The sequence below is a fragment of the Lasiodiplodia theobromae genome (genome assembly GCF_012971845.1).
Source record: "Lasiodiplodia theobromae strain AM2As chromosome Unknown scaffold_40, whole genome shotgun sequence".
NCBI lineage: Eukaryota > Fungi > Ascomycota > Dothideomycetes > Botryosphaeriales > Botryosphaeriaceae > Lasiodiplodia > Lasiodiplodia theobromae.
In genome coordinates this window covers 46,695-64,856 of record NW_023336520.1, presented here as the reverse complement: position 1 = coordinate 64,856, position 18,162 = coordinate 46,695, and the positions used below count along the sequence as shown (strand labels likewise).

General features: G+C 57.1%; 6 protein-coding genes across 6 annotated transcripts; all 6 read left to right on the top strand.

The window, feature by feature from the left end:
- Positions 1–313: 313 nt before the first annotated feature.
- On the top strand, positions 314–1,615 carry LTHEOB_10587 (Cytochrome c1 protein; the record flags this gene model as incomplete). Its single annotated transcript, XM_035507248.1, has 5 exons — positions 314–391; positions 494–651; positions 762–824; positions 878–1,477; positions 1,546–1,615. 5 exons carry the CDS (start codon positions 314–316, stop codon positions 1,613–1,615), a joined length of 969 nt encoding a protein of 322 aa, XP_035367197.1.
- Positions 1,616–2,611: 996 nt separating this feature from the next.
- LTHEOB_10586 (Serine threonine protein kinase) lies at positions 2,612–3,169 on the top strand (the record flags this gene model as incomplete). The annotated part of the gene is made up of 4 exons (XM_035507247.1): positions 2,612–2,665; positions 2,743–2,771; positions 2,832–2,949; positions 3,002–3,169. The coding sequence occupies 4 exons, from the start codon at positions 2,612–2,614 to the stop codon at positions 3,167–3,169; spliced, it is 369 nt and encodes a 122-aa protein (XP_035367196.1).
- A 71-nt stretch (positions 3,170–3,240) lies between these two features.
- Positions 3,241–5,346, top strand: LTHEOB_10585 (Serine threonine protein kinase; the record flags this gene model as incomplete). The annotated part of the gene is made up of 4 exons (XM_035507246.1): positions 3,241–4,126; positions 4,438–4,498; positions 4,553–4,778; positions 4,840–5,346. 4 exons carry the CDS (start codon positions 3,241–3,243, stop codon positions 5,344–5,346), a joined length of 1,680 nt encoding a protein of 559 aa, XP_035367195.1.
- Positions 5,347–6,099: 753 nt separating this feature from the next.
- Positions 6,100–7,830, top strand: LTHEOB_10584 (Eukaryotic translation initiation factor 2; the record flags this gene model as incomplete). The annotated part of the gene is made up of 5 exons (XM_035507245.1): positions 6,100–6,599; positions 6,653–6,747; positions 6,801–7,325; positions 7,378–7,744; positions 7,800–7,830. The coding sequence occupies 5 exons, from the start codon at positions 6,100–6,102 to the stop codon at positions 7,828–7,830; spliced, it is 1,518 nt and encodes a 505-aa protein (XP_035367194.1).
- An 800-nt stretch (positions 7,831–8,630) lies between these two features.
- On the top strand, positions 8,631–10,173 carry LTHEOB_10583 (INSIG domain-containing protein; the record flags this gene model as incomplete). The annotated part of the gene is made up of 3 exons (XM_035507244.1): positions 8,631–9,659; positions 9,784–10,011; positions 10,066–10,173. The coding sequence occupies 3 exons, from the start codon at positions 8,631–8,633 to the stop codon at positions 10,171–10,173; spliced, it is 1,365 nt and encodes a 454-aa protein (XP_035367193.1).
- A 4,026-nt stretch (positions 10,174–14,199) lies between these two features.
- LTHEOB_10582 (Amino acid permease) lies at positions 14,200–16,019 on the top strand (the record flags this gene model as incomplete). Its single annotated transcript, XM_035507243.1, has 2 exons — positions 14,200–14,479; positions 14,533–16,019. The coding sequence occupies 2 exons, from the start codon at positions 14,200–14,202 to the stop codon at positions 16,017–16,019; spliced, it is 1,767 nt and encodes a 588-aa protein (XP_035367192.1).
- Positions 16,020–18,162: the final 2,143 nt, after the last annotated feature.

Below are 18,162 nucleotides of genomic sequence, written 5' to 3'. Positions count from 1 at the left end.
GTGCGGGCAAGCAGCCGAGTCTCTGAAGTTCTGCGATCACCATTGGGCATATCCGAGCACGACCAGGGTGGTGCGCTCGCGATGTCGGGCTGTGGGGATGGAGTGTGATGTTGTTGGCATCATGGACCGCGGACGAGCGGTTTGTGCTTACCCCAAAGGCTCGTGATTGGCTCAGCCGAAGCGGGAAGCTACGAGATTTGTTCTTACCGCAACGACCGACTCCAACTCCCCGTAACCCGCCTGCAGCCCGCTCCATTGCCTCTCCCCTCCACAATCGCTATCGTCGCCGGGTGACGGCCAGCTCCACATCAACATGTTGGCTAGATCAAGCCTCCGTTCGGCGCGCACCGTCGGCACCGCTGCGCGCAGCTCCGCCAGCAGGATAGGCACGGTACGTCCAACTCGTCCCATCCACCGTCGCCGCGGGCGCCATCACGGCCGTCGATCATCAATGCCCCGACGCGAACGTCGTAGCTGACCCTGTATCGTGCAGCGCTCTGCCTCCAGCTCCAGCGGCCCTGCCGAGGAGGCCGCCTCTTGGAAGTCCACCCTCGCCGGCTCCGCTGCCACCGCCGTCGCCATCGGATCCATTGGCTGGTACTATCATCTCTACGGCCGCAATGTCCACGCTATGACTCCGGCGGAGGAGGGGTGAGTCGCACATACCGAAGGATTGATGGAGGCGTTGGCCTTGTTGTGCCAGGATGCTGCCGCTGCCATCATCCGACACGCCGGAGGAATCAACACTAACATGGGACCAGTCTGCACCCTACTCAGTACCCGTGGGAGCACTCCAAGTGGCACAAGACCTTCGACCACCAGGCGTAAGTCACACGCGGCGCATCGCAGCCCGTCACAGCCACTGATGATAAGGTAGTCTCCGCCGCGGTTTCCAGGTTTACCGCGAAGTCTGCGCCTCCTGCCACTCTCTCTCGCGTGTGCCCTACCGTGCTCTCGTCGGCACCGTTCTGACCGTCGACGAGGCCAAGGCCCTTGCCGAGGAGAACGAGTACGACACCGAGCCCAACGATGAGGGCGAGATCGAGAAGCGTCCCGGAAAGCTGTCCGACTACCTGCCCAGCCCCTACAAGAACGACGAGGCTGCTCGCGCTTCCAACAACGGTGCTCTGCCCCCGGATCTCAGCTTGATGGTCAAGGCCCGCCACGGCGGCTGCGACTACATCTTCAGCTTGCTGACCGGTTACCCCGAGGAGCCCCCGGCGGGCGCTGTCGTCCAGTCGGGTCTCAACTTCAACCCCTACTTCCCCGGTACCGGTATTGCCATGGCCCGTGTCCTCTACGATGGCCTCGTTGAGTACGAGGATGGCACTCCTGCTACCACCTCCCAGATGGCCAAGGACGTCGTCGAGTTCCTCAACTGGTCTGCTGAGCCTGAGATGGACGAGCGCAAGAAGATGGGCTGGAAGGTCCTGGCTGTCGGCAGCGTTTTGTTCGCGCTCAGCGTTTGGGTGAAGAGGTACGCCGAAGCCCGGCAGTCCCAGATACGCAAAAGGCCGCCAGATGCTGACAGTGTGTGTGTTACAGGTACAAGTGGTCGACGATCAAGACTAGGCAGCTCGTCTACAACCCCCCGGTCTCGGGCAAGAAACACTGAGTGTAGGAGGAAGGAAGAGGCTGCGAATGAGGTGAAGAGGTTGAATCTCCCGCAGAAGGCGCGCAGGGCCCGAATGTACAGCATCAGAGACAAACGAGCGAAATTTCCTTTGTGTTGACCATTACGTAGAGGAGCGGCGGAGACGCTCTGTGTTACTTTTGAATTGTACCATCAATTAACCTGCTTTTGCGAGCGCACGGTAGGTTTCAGAAGATTGAGCCCTGTGCCCCGCAAAAGGACGCTGTACTCTTTCTACGTGGATAGTTGAAGCAAACGTCCAGGCGCCGATGTGGGTCGTAGCCTTGTACGCGTACATCCAGAAGACTGCCCACCTACTTCTGCAGGGCACGGGGACGGGATGGTGGTAATTGAGATGGTCACGGGCAGAAGGCGCGCCGCACTGGCAGTCGGCAGAGTGGGATCTGCTGGCGGGCGTGCTCGGCAGCGTGACGGCCCGCATTCGGCAGTGATGGGCAGTCAACGGCGTGGCAGCCGAGCTATTTCTGCGACTATAATGGCAGGGTAATGCAAGGAAAACAGTGTCGCAACGGAGGCGGGCATGGCAGGTGAACCTCGAGGCGACCCGGCTGCGCGGTGAGCGCGATGCCCGACAGCGTATGGAGCGCGGATGCGCAACAGGGTTGGTGCCGAGCGGCCCAATGACGAAGCGCAGCGGGTCTTGGGATTACGACTCGGAGAGGCCATGGCCGCAGCTCAGGAGATGGACATCTGAATCTGGGATCTGGTGCCAGCATGCCACTACCGTCTTGCTGCGCCCGCCGCCCTTAGCCCACCCCATCTGCCGCCGCTTGTGTTTGCGCCGCCGCGTTCTAGCAAAGCGTGCCGTCATTCGTTCCGTCGCACCTCTGACACTCCTCCAACCTTCGCGTCGCCCGCCCTCCCCGCAACGCGCATCCTAAGGGCCCGCCAAATTATTCCTACGGCCTGCATGCCGCTGCCCGCCAGGGTCCACGCCACCGAGCAGCATCGCGACTTATGCCCCCCATCAATGTCCGGAACCAGGCCGAGCTGCAAGCCCAAAGGACCAAGGTGCGCTCCAGCCGCTCCGTCCGCGCGCTCAGTGCCGCCCAGCTCCGCCGCTTCGAACGCTGACTTGTGCCAAACAGCTCACGAACTCCTACAATGAGCTCCTGGAGTAAGCTGCCCACCGATCGCCCCTTCTCTGCGCGCTGCTGGTGCTGACCCGCCCGTCCAGCGAGTTCTCGTCCTCGGACCTCCGCACCGTCGGGAACTACCAGCTCGGCCGCCTCATAGGCAAAGGCTCCTTCGGCAAGGTCTACCTGGCCTCTCACAAACTTACGAACGGATCCAAGGTCGGTGACAACGTTTGAGACGGAGTAAAGCTGCGCTAAAGGACGATGGAAGGTTGTGCTCAAGTCTGCCAACAAAAATGACTCCAACCTAGCTCGCGAGATCCACCACCACCGGCAATTTCTCCATCCGCACATCGCTCGCCTTTACGAGGTCATCGTGACCGAGACGCTGGTGTGGCTTGTGTTGGAGTACTGTCCAGGCAAGCGCTTCCCGCTGTGATCCGCGCGGCTGAGCTGACCGAGCGCAATCTAGGGGATGAGCTCTATAACCACCTTCTCAGAACCGGCCCCATGGAGCCCGCCAAGGTTCAAAAAATTTTCACGCAACTTGTCGGTGCCGTTTCCTACATCCATCTGAAGTCCTGTGTGCATCGCGACCTCAAACTGGAAAACGTTCTTCTGGACAAGCACGGAAACGTCAAGCTGGTGGATTTCGGCTTTACTCGCGAATACGAGGGCAAATCAAACTACCTCCAAACATGGTGCGGAACTGTCTGCTACAGCGCTCCGGAAATGCTCAAGGGCGAAAAGTATGCAGGCGAAAAGGTGGATGTGTGGAGTCTTGGGGTTATCGTCTACGCTTTGCTTTGCGGAGAACTGCCATTCGATGAGGATGATGAGAATGAGACGAAGAGGAGGATATTGAAGGAGGAGCCAAAATATCCGGACCATATGCCTGAACAAGCAAAGGACCTGATCATAAAGCTTCTCTCAAAGCGCCCGCTTCTGCGGCCTTCGCTGCCAGAGATTCTTCAGCACCCATGGCTTGCAGAGCACGCGCCTCAGCAGCAGGTGATCCTGAAGCTGCAGCAGCCGCCTCCTTTCACCACCGAAATTGAAAAGGAGACTCTCCAGCGTATGCGTAGTGCTGGAGTGGATATCGACAAGGTCATCGAGAACGTGCTGGCCCAGCGCTGTGACGCCTTGGCAGGATGGTGGGCTTTGTTGCTGGAGAAGGAGGAACGGAAAGCCAAGAGGCGGGAGCGCAAGAGGAAAGAACGAGAAGCTGAGGCAAAGAGTTTGCGCAGATTGAGTGCTGCTAGCAGGGCCAGTAGCAGGCTTGATCGTCTTGCTCCGACAATCAGGGAGATCGATGAAGAGGGCGCTCCGATCCCGACTCTTGGAGAGCCGCCAAAGAGCAGGGGCCGGAACAGGGAGCGGACGTCCATCGCGACGTGTAAGTCCATGTAGTTTGCATTTATTCGAACAATGGGAGATTAACTGAAAGTAGCCGCCAGCCCGGACTTGCCCCTAGTGCCCGAGGCATCTAGGTCGCCTAACAACGACAAGCCTCCCCCTCCGGTAGAAAAAGATCGGCGCGTCAGTTCCTCCAGAGGCCGCCCGTCGCTCCCACCAAAGGAATATACACGTTCACGAAGGAGCAGTAGTATGCTCCACGTCGTCACGACAAATCCAGAACTACTCGGGCCAAACGGCTTCGTGCCCTCGAAGCGGAGACGGAAATACCAACAACCATTCCTCGCGCAGTTGGCATCGCTCAAGCATTGGTTCAAGGAGTCGGCGAAACGCGCAAGATCCAGATCACCAGGTTCGAAAAACAGCAAATCTCCGAAAGGGAATCAAGGCAAGCTCACCAAGCCAGACGACACTCGGAGGCCTTCTACTACAGCGACTACAAACACCGCCAGACCGTTGTCCCAGGTCCGACCGGAATCGCAGAACCGCGCAAGCTACGTAGGAACGCCGCAGCGCCCACGAGTTTCCACCAGAGCAAGCAGTGGGTCGAACAAGAGGGCATCTCTCTCCCCAGCGCCGATGACGCCCCGGTCATCCTACCGACGCAGTTCTGCCGGCCTTCGAGGCCGCAAGTCCACATCTTCCTCTGTTTCATCGATTCGTACCATTCACCATGCTCACACCCACTCTAAGGCATCATCCACATCTTCAGCGTCCCTAGCTTCGCCATCCGTCTCGAGCCGAACCGCCCGTAGCCCCCATCAGTCTGTCAAGGTACTCCCAGCAACTCCGACTGGCACTACGTTTCCTTCCAACATCCGTCTGGTCCGAGCTACGGCGGCCGAGTCTGCCGCTGCGTTTGGCGGGCTTCCGCCGCCAAGCCCTGGAGTGCTCTTCGCAAAGAGAAAACGAAGCCCCTTCAAAGGCCCCGCGCTCAGTCTGAATACAGGCGGTAGTCCAATCGTGAGGGGTCGCGGTGAAGGTGGCAGTAGGACCAGTAGTGTTCAGGGACGGAAGAGCGGCGAACTCGTCATCGAAGAAGAGAACGAAGACATCCTGGAGGAGGAGGAAGAAGAAGATATAGAAGAAGTGGAGGCATTTTCGCCAGTCTTGGCACCCGGAGAGTATTTGGAGGAATCGCCGCAAGATCTCAATCTATCTGAGGAGCCGCCGCCAGAGACCCCCAAGCTAGCTCCCTAATCTGGTCCAGGTAGGCGGTTATTCATGCAGCAGATCCGGCATTTTGGAGAAAAGGCAAGGTTGGAGTTAATTGGATTTCTGAGTTTCCTTTGGATTCACTTCGAACGCGTTAAAGCACGGCTTAGTTGTCTCACCCTTAGTCGTTGTATACCCCCTTCACCACCTCGATTTTCTTTGTTATGATCGTCAGTCCGACTCCCTCATCACTTTACATTACTACCTTCTATGCAAATTGATCGTTTGGGCTTGTAGCATCTGCTTGTTGCGCATTTCCTCTCTTTTTGTCGAGCCAGGGCGTTCTTGTATCCTTTTTTTTTTTTTTTTTAGACGACGGTGGTCCCAAAAGTGCGTTTTTCAGATGGCAGCTGTACAGAAGAATGAGTGAATATAAAAGGTGCTACGAGATCAGTTCCCTCAGGACTGCAAAAGAGGGCGGGTGGCTAGAGCGTCCAACGGGACATTTGTGGGCACAAATGCATTCGGGCAGTTGAAAAATGCCACCGGAAATACATGCACGGCGTTTATGAAATTTTGTCATGTTGTGCGAAGTTATGTGAAGAGTAGAAGGTGGCGGCGGCCGGCTGTGGGCTTGGCATTGCCAAGCTCGGGCCTTTTTCGTGGTGGGGAGCCTATGACTGGGTGAACTTCTTTCGCAAACTCCAGACACAACTCCAATTAACCCGCCCCCCGGCCAAGCCAGCAGCGCCCTCCCACGCCGGCCCACATTCTTCACAAGACCCGCCTGTCGTAATCATGGAGTCGGATTCGGATGTTCAGCACGACGAGACTCTCCACGACTCGGAAGTCGAGACGCAGGAGCCCCAGAAGGACGCGAAGCCCGGCAAGTCGGCGCTGAAGAAGCCTTCTGCCACGCCTGCTCCTGTCGTGCAGCGTCCTGAGCTGCCACCGCAGCCCGATCCGAAGGATCTCGATGTTGCGTCGCTGAACCCGCTGACCGACTACATCATCGCCCGCCAGGCCACCATCAACATTGGCACCATCGGTCACGTCGCCCACGGAAAATCGACCGTCGTCAAGGCCATCTCCGGCGTGCAGACTGTCCGTTTCAAGAACGAGCTGGAGCGCAACATTACCATCAAGCTGGGTTACGCCAACGCGAAGATCTACAAGTGCGACAACAAGGAGTGCCCGCGTCCTACTTGCTACAGGAGCTACAAGAGTGAGAAGGAGGTTGACCCGCCATGCGAGCGCGATGGATGCGGTGGCACCTACAGGCTGCTCAGACACGTCTCGTGAGTAGAGTACGCGTGGGATTCCCCAGAACGATAGGCTAACTGGCAACCAGCTTCGTTGATTGCCCTGGTCACGATATTCTCATGAGCACTATGCTTTCGGGTGCCGCAGTCATGGACGCTGCGCTGCTGCTTATTGCAGGAAACGGTATTGTTTCATCTCCCGCAATTTAAAGATCGAGACTGACCGCAAGCAACCAGAAACTTGCCCCCAGCCCCAGACGTCGGAGCATTTGGCCGCTATTGAAATCATGAAGCTCAACCACATCATCATTCTCCAGAACAAGGTCGACTTGATGAGGGAAGAGGGTGCCGAGCAGCACTACCAGTCGATTCTGAAGTTCATTCGCGGTACCGTCGCTGATGGTTCTCCCATTATCCCCATCTCGGCTCAGCTCAAGTTCAACATCGACGCCGTGAACGAGTACCTAGTGACGAAGATCCCGGTGCCTGTGCGCGACTTCACGGCCAAGCCTCACATGATCGTCATCCGTTCCTTCGACGTCAACAAGCCCGGAGCCGAGATCGAGGAGCTGAAGGGTGGTGTTGCCGGTGGTTCGATTCTCACTGGTGTTCTCAAGCTCGGCGACGAGGTCGAGATCAGGCCAGGTATCGTCACCAAGGACGAGCAGGGCAAGATCCAAGCGAAGCCCATCTACTCCCGGGTGGTGTCTTTGTTCGCCGAGCACAACGACCTCAAGTTCGCCGTTCCCGGAGGTCTCATTGGTAGGTTCATCCAACAGTACACCGCGCGTTCGCCTCGACTGACTTTCTTTAGGTGTCGGCACCCGCGTCGACCCCACGCTCTGCCGTGCCGACCGTCTGGTCGGTTTCGTTCTCGGCCTCCGTGGCCACCTCCCCGCCATCTACACGGAGCTCGAGGTCAACTACTTCCTTCTCCGCCGCCTGCTCGGTGTCAAGACGGCAGACGGCAAGCAGGCCAAGGTCGCGAAGCTTGCGAAGAACGAGGTGCTCATGGTCAACATTGGCAGCACGGCAACGGGCGCTAAGGTGGTCGCCGTTAAGGCCGATGCAGCGCGCCTTACTCTGACCAGCCCGGCGTGCACGGAGATCGGCGAGAAGGTGGCGCTCAGCCGCAGAATAGAGAAGCACTGGCGTCTCATTGGTTGGGCAAACATTGTTGCGTAAGTACCCGACACCCGATGCGAGGCGCGATGCATGGACTAACTCGGGCTGCAGCGGTACGACCCTCACGCCCACGTCGGAATGAGCGGGCGCCGATTCGCGCGGGGAGCAACACCGAGGCATGAGGTCGGGCGCATGGATTGATGGGCGAAAAGTAAGCTAGGCACAGAGGTGTTACGGATTCCAGGTATCTGCGTGCAGCTTGAGGCTGCGACATCATGTTATATACGGCATCGTCAGTCACATGGCGTGGGTAGAGGGCGGGAACCAAAAGTTGCTGTGTTTGAAGCAGCGGGACCAGAAGCGGGCGGCAGGGAGGCTTGGATAGACAGGGTCCGACATGTCGCAGGCCCCGGCGCAGGGCACGAATACACGGAAATGCAAGTGGTGTTGCCGAATCACGGCGGTGATGATTGGCACGTAAGGGGCCGAGACCCTGGGGCAGCCGACGTTCCGGGGGCGCCGCTTTCACATGAACGAGCCAGGAACCGCTCAACAAAAGAGAGCATAAGCTGCATACGCGCCCAAGCGTACCCCCGCTCCAAACGCGCCGGCTGTCATCATGCCAGCCTCCGCTGCTTCATAAAGCCTCAATTGACCGCTAGCTCGCACGTGCGGCACCGACAGAGCCCTTTCCACGCCGCCGCCGTCCGCAACCCGCGTCACACCAGCGCTCAGGCGAACCAGACAACACCGACCTAATACGCAGCACCGGTGGCGCGCGTCCAGCTGATCTCCACCGCTGCACATCCCCCGCTTTCTGTCAAAAGAGCCGCAGGATCAGCTCCTTGTGCCAGCACTGGGACTCCCCTCAGCAACAGCAACAGCGCTCTTTAGCTCCGCATTTGCAAGCGCCAGTTCCCGCGCCAACCCTTACCCAACACCATGTCATCCGACTACTCGCACGACCAACCACCACACCAACAGCCGCACTTCCACTCCTCGCAGCCGCAGATTCTCCGGCCCCTGCCGCGACGCCCCTTCGAACTCAATCTCACGCCCGCCACCAGCTCCTCCAGCGCAAGCTCGCAGCCCTCGCCGAACCCCCACAACGCCGGCCGTGCCGATGCCTCGTATCCCCCTCTCTCCGCGCAGCTCGATGCCCGCCTCAATACTCGCTCGTCGACGCCCGCCGGCCTGGACGCCGCCGACGACTCGGACGTCAAGCGCAGCCGCAGCATCCTGAACCTCACCGCGAGCACGTTGTTCGGCATCTACCAGCCCACTGCCGGCGGCGGCGCCGGTGGCGACAATGGCAGCGAGCCCCCGACGCCCTGGGGCACCGGCGCCGAGACGCCCGCGTACATCGGCGGCGGGGGCAGTAGCAGCGAGCTGCGCGAGTGGGAGCAGCTGCGCCTCGCCGGCCTGGGGTCGCGAAACGCGGCCAACCCAGCGCCTCCCTCTTACCAGACGAGGAGCGTATCAGGGGCGGGAAGGGGTGCTGTCGTTGCGTCTTCTTCGGGTGCCGGGGCTGCCGCGTCTACGGGTTCGCGGAGAGGGTCTTTCGTCGAGGGCGCTGCGGAGAAGGGCGGAAATAGGGTTTTGGGGTTGGTTGCGAGAGTGGTGGCGCTGTTTGGGTTTGGCGTCGTTTACGGTGTCATGATCAGCCATTTGCACGATAATAGGCACATTGCGCCCGTCAGGGTTGAGGGCATTGACCGTGGACACTGGGGCTACCTTGTTTTCTGGGGTTTGGCAGGCGTGGCGCTGGGCAGCGCGCTGCCGTGGGTTGATCTCTTCTGGGAGGGACGGAAAGCGGCTGCCATTGCGGGCGCGAAGGGTAAAGATGGGAAGAGAAGATTGAAAGGACAGGTGCCGAGCGTGGTGGGTACTAGGTCGAGGGATGGTGCGAGTCAAGAGTGGAATGATGTGGTGAGGAGTGTGGGTGCGTTTGTGGGGATTGCTTTCGCGATTGTGAGTGCGCTTTTCTTACCGCTTGTTATATTCATCGAGCCCTTTGGGCACTTCCCCGCATCACGCATTCTGATTCCCATGATGCTTCAATCTCCAAGGCTTCAGGAGCTAACATTGCAAATAGCGCAAACTTCAGTGGCAATCGACGACTCAGATCTCGCTCACCCTGGCCCTTGTAAACCCGGCTCTGTGGTACCTGCTCGACCGCAGCAAACCCGGCTTCACGCTATCTATGCTTGTCGGCATCACCGGCACGGCCATCATGTTGCTCCTAGGCCAGCATTCCAACTCAGTCGCCTTCATTCCTAGCCCGCCTATTGTCGGCGGAAGCGGCCCCAACTCTAGTCTTCGAGTAGGTGCAAGAGCTGCGAGAGTTGGTGGCGCGAGCGGAATAGGCGGGTCACAGGGCGACTACGAGAGCACCGTCGGGGTGGCTACGTGGTTCGCCAGCGTGCTGTTCTGCAGCTGTGTGTGCTTCGGCAATATCGGGAGGAAGCTGGCCCTTCAGGGTTGAAAATAAGCGTTGTCCCGAACTGGTCTCAACAGCATCGCTAGTATTCTTACGACACCTGTCGATGGCAATTGAATAACTTCATGATTTGGCGGGGTAAGGAAGCATGTTGGCATTTTCGGTATTTGGCATTACTTGGTATCATGGACGGATATTGTTGGGAAATCTGTTGTTGTTCATCCACATACTTGGGCGGCATAAGCATTCTCTATTCTAGTTAAACGTTTGGCATGGTGGCAGCTGGATATTGGACAGATTGTGGATTTGTTTCAGTCGGTTCTACTTATTCGCTCCTTTCGAGAAAATCCTCCCCTCTCTCTTGGTTGTTGTCTTTTTATGGCAGGGCTGTCTGACCATTTTGTTCTTTCTGGGAAAGCATAGCTCAGGCGCTGTTTGCTAGGCGTATGGCGGGCCTTTGGTCTCATGTCTATCTACGCATCTCTGATGAAACGACGTCCGATGTTTTCTCGGCATGCAGTTGCATAGCTCATATTTTGAGGCTTTGTGAAGCTTTCAACTTGCTTCGCTATTCAAACACCCTCGTCTCTGCGTTTTGAATTCATACATTTACTGTGGAGATCGTTTGCGTCCAACGCCATGCCATTTGATATCTTCTATAGAAGTCTGTTAAGGATAGGTTGCCGAGGAGAATTCGTATGTCTAGCAAATTGAAGCGCTTGTCCTCATGTCACGGTTGAATGTCAAGGAACCTCACTCTTGAAAGCTCTCACTACGATATAATACCTTGCTCATGTAGGTGATTGAATTCAATTTGAGAATGTACGTGTACAGCTTCAAAGTCACGTCTACGCCCAATTATTTGCTTCACACATCCATTACTAAAGAATATAAACGTTCCTGGTGTCTCCGCAGGGAGGTAATCTTCTGGATACTCCTGTGACATTAATTTGTAAGGAATTGATGGTATTAAGACTCAGAAAGTCACTCCAACTTTTTCCGGATGGCGAGAGTATAGTATCTAGGATCGCTACCAGAAAACGTGATGGGGGGCAGTACAGCAAGTCAAGTCAACTGTTTTAGCCTCTGGCCCTGCTGGTTGCCCAGCTATTGCTGCAGTGCCGCAAGGAGACATACATTTGAGCGTTGTAGCTTCTTTCATTTGAAGCACTCTCTTTCACCTAGCATTCCTTTGTTCTTTTTCTTTTCTTGGAAGGAAAAAAAGACTAAATGTTGTTAATCTCACTTACTAATATGCGTCCTTCTTGCTGTCAGAATCGAAGAAGAGCTTGAGAAGGTGCATTATCAAGTGTTTTCGAAATACGTTCACCAGCGTAAGCCACGAGATACACTCTCTGGGTAGATGGGTCGAGGACCGCGTGCTGAATAACCCAATGTTTGAGACAAGGGCTCCTCTACACATTTATCTTGCCCTCATTTCCGATGTAGAACGGCTTTATGCGTCGCCTAACAGCAAAATAGGACATACAGGGTTTCGGCATGCCGCGTGCTAGACAAAGATCGGTGTCGACTCTGAGAAGATAAGAAAGAATGGAGCACAACCTGGGAAAAAGTCTGTTGGAACCTGGGTTGAGTCAGTGGGAGGGAGGCGATGGATGAGCATGTCGTGAAGACGTCTGACGGTTCTGAGGATGGGCACGGAAGGCAGAGATCTGCTCGTCAAGCGTTTGTCGACATTGATCGAGTCGGAGAAGACGTCACTGTGCTGGGGTTGATCAGGGCGCTCTGCTCGACATCATTAGCCGCGGGTTGGGTCGTATTTGATAAATGCGATTGCTGGATGGCAGATGGCAGATGAGAATGGCACTTCTCACGATGAAGAGAGGTACGAAAGTAGTGACAGGAGCAGATGCTTGGGAGAAAACAGCCAGGCACTCCCTTCTCTTGGGCATGCAGGATCGGACATGCAGTAGTGTAATGCGACGCACATACGCTCGCGACACGAACAGAGCAGGAGGCTCGGACGCGGGAGAAACGGGGAAACTTTTGATTGCGGTGCAATCCACTAGCGTATCGCCGGTGTCCCAAGGCCACGTTGCTGGCCCCCAGGGACCCCCCCTCCAAAAAAAAAAAAAAAAAAAGGCCGACAATAGGAGAGCGAAAAGTTGTCGCACGTCAGCTTGCGTGTTCTCATCAGATATTTTTCCGTGCTTATTAGTCAAGGTCGAGCGGACCGACCCGAGTACTCTCAACGAGTTTCGCCGAGGGAGATATGGGCGAAAGATAAGCATGACTGGGACCCACTTGACTCGGTTCGCGCGGGCGGTGGTAAATACGCGTAGCTATTACGCTGAGTAACTAGTGGGGATGAGATAAGAGCGGATGCGGTTCTGCAACGGTTGCATTCCCGACATGGGGCGGCGTTTGGGCTAACAGGCCGACAAAAAATAGCACTTCGCATCCAGTGGTGCACCGAAGGATCCATTGACCGCTCAGAAGCGGGATTATGATGATCGCACAGGTGACAGGCGCTCTCCGCATTCTCTCCGCATTCTTCTCCGCACTTTTACGTACTGAGATCCCTTTGGCGTGCTGTTCAGGAGAAGCTCGTGCGTGGAACCGGGTTGGTGGCATTGGGAGCGGGGAAAAGTGTTACGTTTGGAAAGGCTTATATAGGCAAAGGCTCCGGAGAGGGACGGCGGATTATTACGGCGGAGCGGCCGGCGGAGCGGGCCAAGGCCGCAGTGCGCCCGGTATCTGGCCAGGACCCCGGGTTTCTGCTTGCAGTTTCTATGACTACTGCATTAGAGTTGGCCGGTAGATCTAATCGCACGGACGGGGAAAGGGACTATTGTGGGTCTGCGTGTCGACCACCACCACGGTGGTGAGAGCACGCGGGATCCGGGACCGCGCGGGAGTGGCTGTGCGGCTTTTTCAGAAATTTCCTGAAGGCTGCTTGGCCTGAGAAGAATACTCGGGAGTAGCCGTACGACGGCTCCGCATGAGGAATGTGCCTTGCCGCGACGCAGCTTGGCACCTCCGCCGAGCCTGCCTGGGCTGATATAGGCAAACAATAAGCGGCCAGAGCTGGAGCCTAGCGCCTTTCGTACCCAAGCTTCGAAATATTCAACACTCCGTCCTAATCACGCATCCCGCCAATCAGGGCGCAGAGCGTCTTGCGCACCAGCTCATTCGCTCACCAACCCAGACGTGCGAAGGGCGGTGCTATCTCGAGCTGCCCGCGCTCAGCCTATTGCTCTGCGCTCGGATGCGCAGCTACCGCATCTACTCTAGCTTTCTGAGACAGGCAGAACAGCTGATCGACGACCGGGGCGCCATTTCCATCAGGCGTTTTCGTGCGGCGCGTCATCAGCGCTCTCTTATCGGTGGCAACAGCAGGGGCCCTGTGCGCGGTTCCATGCTCTGATCCACCCCTCGGCCACCACCAGCCTTACGGCGCTCGCCCGCCGCCGCCGCCGCCGCCGCCGACGTCGCAGCGGCTGGCCGCGGCTCGTCGGTAGCCAGTGGCTGAAGAGTGGGATGGTGGGTGAGATGCGGCAGGCTTCTGGAAAGACATGGCGCATGGCCGCGAGTCGGCGAGCCCGGCGATCAGCACGAGTCGCGGTCGGCCAATTACGCACTTAGCGTTATCAGGAAGGTCTGTGTTTGATGGCTGCGAACGGCGCCCCCGGGTGCTACTAACGGCCGTGAGAGGTCGCCACGCCGTCACAGCATGTTGGTGAGCGAGGCCGCTTCTTCGTCTTCTTCTCGCGTGTGCGAGCCCAGCGGCGAAGCCTGCTTGGCCGCGAGATAAGAACGTGTCGAAGCCTGAGGGTTGCAGCGGCAATTGGTCGCGCCGCGGGCGGCTAACTTGTTCGGGGTGGTGCAGACGCAGCGCGATGTAATGGGATGAGCAAGAGAGGGCGTGGGATCTTGGCGCTGCTATCGTATCGTTGTTTGCGGGCCTTAGCCGGGGTGCTTCATCGCCGCGCCGCTAGCTGCATCTCACCCCGAGCGACACCATTTAAGTCTGCCGCTGCACGCCCTCTCGCCGGCCAGCTCCCAGCGCCCGCCCATCCTCCCTCTGCCGTTTCAGTCGCCTGCCGAACCATGGGTGCCGCCGACGAGAAGGGAGTCTACGACTCCAACTCCACCGAGACGCCCGCCCCCAACTACGGCGATGTCAGCGAGCACCAGACCTCGTGGGCCACGCGCGTCGTCGACAGCTTCCGCCGCGACCCCAACGCCCACGCCACCGCCCCGACGTCGCACGGCGGCGACGACAAGAACTACGACCTCGAGAATGCCGCTGCTGCCACTGCCGAGTCGCCTCTCGCCAGGAAGCTCAAGGGCCGTCACCTGCAGATGATTGCCATCGGCGGTTCCATCGGTATGTCCTTATCTCGCCGCCTGCTGCTCGCCTCCGCTAACGCGCTCCGCCAGGTACCGGTCTGTTCGTCGGCTCCGGAAAGGCCCTGGCCAACGGTGGCCCCGCCTCGCTGCTGATCGCCTTCGGCCTGATCGGCATCATGCTGTACTGCACCGTCCACGCTCTGGGTGAGATGGCTGTTCTGTTCCCCGTCGCCGGCTCCTTCTCCGCCTACTCGACCCGCTTTGTCGACCCCGCCTGGGGTTTCGCCATGGGCTGGAACTATGCCCTGCAATGGCTGATCGTCCTGCCGCTCGAGATCGTCGCCGCTTCCATCACCGTCAACTTCTGGAACGAGGGCAAAATCAACAACTCCGCCTGGGTCGCCATCTTCCTCTTTGTCATCGTGTGCATCAACCTGTTTGGCGTCAAGGGTTACGGCGAGGCCGAGTTCGTCTTCTCCATCATCAAGGTCATTGCCGTCATTGGCTTCATCATCCTCGGCATCATCCTGAATGTCGGCGGCGGTCCCAACGGCGGCTACATTGGCGGCAAGTACTGGAAGGATCCCGGTGCCTTCAGGAACGGCTTCAAGGGTCTCTGCAGCGTCTTCGTTACAGCTGCCTTCGCTTTCGCCGGCACTGAGCTGGTCGGTCTGGCCGCTGCCGAGACGGCGAACCCGCGCAAGTCGCTGCCCACTGCCGTCAAGCAGGTCTTCTGGCGCATCACCCTCTTCTACATCGTCTCCCTGACCCTAATTGGTCTCCTTGTCCCCTACAACGACGAGCGTCTCCTGAACGGTAGCTCCTCGGCCGATGCTGCTGCTTCGCCCTTCGTCATTGCCATCAACAACGCCGGTATCGCCGTCCTGCCGTCCGTCATGAACGTCGTCATCATGATTGCCGTCCTGTCGGTCGGTAACTCGTCCGTCTATGGTTCTTCCCGTACTCTTGCTGCCCTTGCCGAGCAGGGACAAGCTCCTCGCATCTTCGGTTACATTGATCGGAAGGGCCGTCCTATGGTTGGAATCATCCTCTCATCCGTCCTTGGTTTGCTGGCTTTCCTCGCCGCCGACCCTGTGGCTGAGGACAAGGCCTTCACCTGGATGCTTGCCATTTCCGGTCTGTCGTCCATCTTCACCTGGATGTCCATTTGCTTCTGCCACATCCGCTTCCGCAAGGGTTGGAAGGTCCAGGGCCATTCCCTGGACGAGCTTGCTTTCCGCAGCCAGCCCGGCGTCGTCGGCTCGTGGATCGGTTTCATCTTCAACATCCTCGTCCTGATCGCCCAGTTCTGGACTGGTTTTGCGCCCATCGGCTATGCCGACATGACGACCGGGGAGCTCATCGAGAACTTCTTCTCCGTCTACCTCGCCTTCCCCATCGTCGTTGGCTTCTACGTCTTCTACAAGATCTGGAAGCGCACCCCCATTGTCCGCTCGCACAACATGGACCTCCACACCGGTCGCCGTGACTTTGACGTCGCCGAGCTGATCGCCCAGGAGAGGGCTGAGCAGGCTGAGTGGCCCAAGTGGAAGAAGGTGTACAAGTTTTTCTGCTGAGCAGACCAGAGCTTTATCGTTTTGTTTGTTCCTTTTTTTTTGTCAGTTCAATATATCCACATGAGCCTTCCGCTGTACATGAAACAAAAAGGACCTTCGTTGAAGGTATGGTCCAAAAAATTATACAAGACGAAGGAAATTTCACTGGGCTTTTAGACCTGAAAGACGGAAGCGTTTGGTCATCTCCTTTCAGCTTGTGCGAGTCTAGCATTTCCAACGTTTTACTAATACCATGAAATGGATGGTGTGGGGAGGGAAAAATATGAAGGCGGTAAGCCCAGAGTTGATTTGATACCTCGAAACGAAAATGAATTGGTCGCATGTACTCACATTGGTTTTTCCTTGGTGACTGTGTATGCGTGTGATATCTCCCGGTCCTTTGGACGAGTCTCCCTCTGGCTCCATTTTGGAATAGTGTCCTGGTAGCCGGTCCTGGAAAAATTGGGTGAGGGGTTGGGCGGATTCTTGGGTAGTCACTATCCCTGCTCTTCATATTTCGTGACTTTAACTTGTCGGCTTTTAGGGTTCTAAAATAGGCACCGGGTTCAGACATCTGACTGTTGCCCATTCTTCTCCCGCCCCTCGGCGCATGGCGGTAAGGAAGAGCTTTGAGACTGCCATGGCTGTCCTTTCTTTTCCCAATCTCTTCTGGAGCTCCAAGGGGGGAGGTGGGAGAGGGCGGATGAAGCCGGAGAGCCCGGGGTCGCCCTGTGTATAACAACAAGGAGGAGGGAGAGATCCGGGAGGAGTATAAAGCGCCAAGCCAGAGAGAAGACGACCAAAAAAAAAAAGGAAGAATACAAGGAAAGAAAAGTGCGAGCTTGGCCGGGTGGATTCTGGCCGGGGGTTTATAAGTCGGCCAGCGACGTCCGTGCCGTTATCTCTCCAGCTCCATATGCATGCTTTATCGGATAGTGTGGATAGATTAGAACATTGGGCGCAGTCGAGACTGATTGGCTGGGCGTCGTTGCGTGTGGCTGAGAAGGGAGGCGTGTTCCGTGCGGTGTGGCAGTTTCAAGGCAAGAGTGGGATCCTCGGGCTTTTCACCCAGATTGAATCCAGGAGACTGTGCGGAGCGGCTGACATCTGGATCGATGGATGGACGGATCCAAGAGGATTCCACACTGCTCGTTCGTGACTTGGCGTGGAAGGCCTTCCTTTTCCGCTTCCATTTTCTTCCCACCTGCAACAGGCCAGCAGATGAAGTATAGTGTGCGCATGTTGGCTATGAGCAACGGTTGCTCATGGCCGGAATCTTTTTTTTGCATTCCGTTTTGTTGCCTGGGACGCCCGAGGATCGTGGGTGAGCTGCGCGCGCTTCTCCGAGGAGACGGGTCGTAGGCGCGGGAATCCCGCTTTTGCTCATTCTGGCTTCGTAAGCGCGGACAGAAACGACGTGGCAGGCTGCCTTCTCTTAAGTTCAGGATCATTTCGGGGAGAGAGAAGGTGTAGGATTGACGACCATGTTGATGGTTTTCCAAGTGCTTACGGGACCGTGTCAAAGGCGTGCGCGCCCTTCCCACGACAAGTTGACGGCCCGATAAGGGAAAGACCCGGTGACCGCCACGGATGGCGACATGACAACTGGAAAATAATGTCTTCCGTGCACTGTGTCGTCTATTACTGTAGAACCTATTTTTTGGTGCCGTGTATGTCAGCGGTTCCGCATCATGCGTTCCCGGAAATCGGCTCAAGGTAAAGACACCATTCGTGTGGTCTGAAAGTATATTGGCCGTGAAGGATTGCTGTTTGCAACTTCAGCCCATCGGAAGCCCCCGGCTTTTCGTCCGCGCGCACTTGGAGCAGCTACATGAACGAGCCGGCCGTCTGCCTCACGGGAAGAGGTAAAACCACCATGTGAGTCCAGGTGTCACAATTCCTTCACCCATCACGTTACGGGAGATTTCGGAAGATTGGGCAGTCGAGGAAAAAAGTCCGGACGTATTGACCATACTCAGATATGGGATTCTTTCAAGTATGAGCTAAGACGACTCTTTTCGCCTTCGCCCTCGCACATCTTCTAATAGAGACGCTAGACACTACTTGTTCTACATAAAGTACCTAAGGAATTAGCAGATAATTCAGAATGAAAAGCGTGCCCCATTCTACCCTAGCCAGTCAGCCAGACCTCCCATCCGTAGCA